Below are 2,931 nucleotides of genomic sequence, written 5' to 3'. Positions count from 1 at the left end.
ATGTGAAAAGGAGTTCGTTTTGATATTTTTTGTAAACAAAGGTAGGTATTGGAGACGCAACTCAGTTTTGGAAAGACATGTTGGTGTTTTCCTTGAGATTGTGCTTTGGAAAGACATGTAGGTGTTTTCCTTGAGATTGTGCTTTGGAAACGAATAAGTTGGTTTTAGTTAAAGATAAATCCCTTAAACATACCCAATCTACAAAAAACCGACTCTTAGGATCAATCCCTTAAACATATACAACAAAAATATTGAAAAAAATATATATATATCTATTTGAAACCAAAATTGTAATGAAACAAAACCCTCTATAAATTTGCTCAAAAGAGAAACACATATCCAAAAGTGTTCGACATTAAACCCAAATTCGGTTCATAATGCTATACAAGTTGATGTTTTTGTAAGAAACAACTTTAATGGGATATATGCTTTTAGAAACTTCATTTTGTTAAGTCGTTACTTCTATAAATCCGATTAAGTCATGTCCATTGTTTGGCTTGTCTTTTTGAGAAGCAAAAGTCCTTTTTAAAAAAGATAAAAGGTAAAAGATGTTTGATAGAAACATTTTAAAAACTATTTTTGGATTTTAAATAGAAGGAAACTGACTTTTTGAAAAAATTAGGAAAACCTGACTTTTTGTAACTTTTCTAAAAAGAACTTTTGTCTCTCAAAAAGACAAAGTCAAACACCCCTAAACCGAAAAGTAATTACACCCAACACAAAGGGCTATAAATAGTTAAATACATATCATAATACACCTTCATGTACCCAATATACAGAAACGACCTCATATGGTATGGAAGCATGTATAACAATAACATCAGTCACGCATATATATATATATATATATATATATATATATATATATATATATATATATATATATATATATATATATATATATATATATATATATATATATATATATATATATATATAAACACATTTTATATTGCAGAATAACTGTGGTGGTCTTCAGCAGGAGCACGTGAAAGTGCAGTCAGCAGTACAAACGTACCGTATAATACCGCAATAATCGCAGTGAAATTAACAAGAAATGCCTCGGAACCGTATTTGTCAATTCCTGAACTCTCCAAGAATGTCAACTTTTCAAGGAATCCAAGTGCTGAATTTGCAACAGCCAAGATGTATACAAACATCCCAAACAACACGTGCCATGGAAGTGACTCCTTTCTAAGATCACCCGTTCCACCCGGGTAGAAAAACACCAAAAACCCGTAAATCCACTGCCAATCCGTTTCACAAATTAGTTACATTCCATGAATGAATGGAATGGAATGGTTCATTCCATGGAATGGAAAAGATGAGTTACCTGAACGCCATAAAGAACGATAACCCCGATACCGATCCAGGAATGTAAACTGTAAAGGTTTGCAAGGCCACTTTCGTTGTGGTTTTTGAATGCCATGTAGATTCCGATAATACCCAGAATCAGGGCAATGGCGTGTAGAATAAGATGTATAAGCTTCTTTTCAGCCTTCTTGAAGGGAAGAGCTTTATAGCTTACAATGGCTGCTCATCATAAAATTAATAGAAGAAGACAATATATCAAGTCAAAATTGGAATTTCAAATTTCAAGCATTTCATTATGTGAGCAAATATAATGTTGTTACCTTCACCACCCATAATAACCAAACCAATAAGCATCAGAACAGGATGGACCTGGTAAAGAAATAACAAAAGGAAACATAAGATAAACTTCCAGAAACTAATGAGATAGTTGGAATCATGGTTGAAGTTTTGATAAGTGCTTCAAGAAACAAGAAACAATTTCATAGATGACACAACACAAGGTTTAACAAATTAGGCACATGAGCAGGAAGCCTCACCGGTTGTAGTTATCAATCCATAAAGTCTATTTTCCGAAATCTATCTGCCAGATATTGATGAAAAAAATCTAAAAATAGAAAGCACATGTGCATGTTCATGGGAAATCCCTACTGTTCCCAAATTAAGGCGGAAAGTTTGAAAGTGAATAGATAAATTCGATTCAGTACTCCTCAACCGTCAAGCGTCTACGTCTTGATCTCAAATTAGGGAAACATACAATCACGATCGACAAAAGTCAACCATTTTTTGGATTACAGATAATTACATCCATGAATGGCGATTTAAAACCCTAAAATTTAACGTAACGCCAGAGTAGCAACTAAAGGAAACCAAATTAATGTTAGGAGAAGAAATCATTCAAATTAATGCAGTCTGCACTAACATAGAGCATAGATAACAAACAGAGATAAGATCAGAAAGCTTACATTGAAGATGAGATTTTTGTTGGATGATTCCCATGCTAAACCGCCTCTGAAGTGGATGTTCCAAACCAGAACCATCACCGCTCCGGCGACCGCCAGAACGTGCACTACATAAGAGAGGTAGACAGCATTAATTTCCAACCCCATATCGTATGATCTTATCTTGTTTTTAAGCTTCTATGAATTCTTAGTTCTTTCGAGAGCGGATAAACAACACGACTATATCACATAAAACTCGACTCTGTCCCATAGTTTATGTGATCCTCATCCCTTGGATCGAGGGGGATCTGATATGAGGACCGTTAGATTGCGTGACTGGTCACGTGGCGTTGCGTGGTAGGTAGGAGATGGATGTGCACGTTGATCGGTGATCGTGTCGTCTTTTACACCGGCAGCTATACCTTCCTCTTTTTTCTTATTTTCCTTGAAATACATATAAATAAAGGAGTTATCACTAAAAAATAAAATCAGCAGATAAAAAGCGATCCCTGATTTGAAAACGATTCGATTGAAAAATCGGCTTTTTGGCCAAACCAGATTGAATAATTCGGTGGACCGAATTCAAACCGGTTTAGCATTTCCTATGCAAAATCGAATTTACCCTTTGATAGTAAACCGGTTTTAAAGAAAATCCAGTCCCAAGACCAGTCAAAAACGT

At 34.8% G+C, this 2,931-nt stretch overlaps 1 protein-coding gene across 1 annotated transcript; it reads right to left on the bottom strand.

Annotated features, from left to right (window-relative positions):
* Positions 1-692: 692 nt before the first annotated feature.
* LOC111896294 (transmembrane ascorbate ferrireductase 1) lies at positions 693-2,674 on the bottom strand. The gene is made up of 4 exons (XM_023892296.3): positions 2,277-2,674; positions 1,635-1,683; positions 1,334-1,533; positions 693-1,247 (listed from the first exon to the last, which is right to left on the bottom strand). The coding sequence occupies exons 1-4, from the start codon at positions 2,418-2,420 to the stop codon at positions 948-950; spliced, it is 693 nt and encodes a 230-aa protein (XP_023748064.1). The 5' UTR covers positions 2,421-2,674; the 3' UTR covers positions 693-947.
* Positions 2,675-2,931: the final 257 nt, after the last annotated feature.

This window comes from Lactuca sativa, chromosome 2 (assembly GCF_002870075.4).
Source record: "Lactuca sativa cultivar Salinas chromosome 2, Lsat_Salinas_v11, whole genome shotgun sequence".
NCBI classification, from domain to species: domain Eukaryota; kingdom Viridiplantae; phylum Streptophyta; class Magnoliopsida; order Asterales; family Asteraceae; genus Lactuca; species Lactuca sativa.
This window is presented reverse-complemented; position numbering and strand designations above follow the sequence as displayed.

What these genes read in the sequence shown, in the direction of transcription:
- LOC111896294 (XM_023892296.3), bottom strand. Translation starts at nt 2,420, where the DNA reads ATGGGGTTGGAAATTAATGCTGTCTACCTCTCTTATGTAGTGCACGTT. An exon ending in ACAAAAATCTCATCTTCAAT is followed by an intron (nt 1,684 to 2,276) that starts GTAAGCTTTCTG and finishes TTTCTTTACCAG; the next exon opens with GTCCATCCTGTTCTGATGCT. An exon ending in GGTTATTATGGGTGGTGAAG is followed by an intron (nt 1,534 to 1,634) that starts GTAACAACATTA and finishes TATGATGAGCAG; the next exon opens with CCATTGTAAGCTATAAAGCT.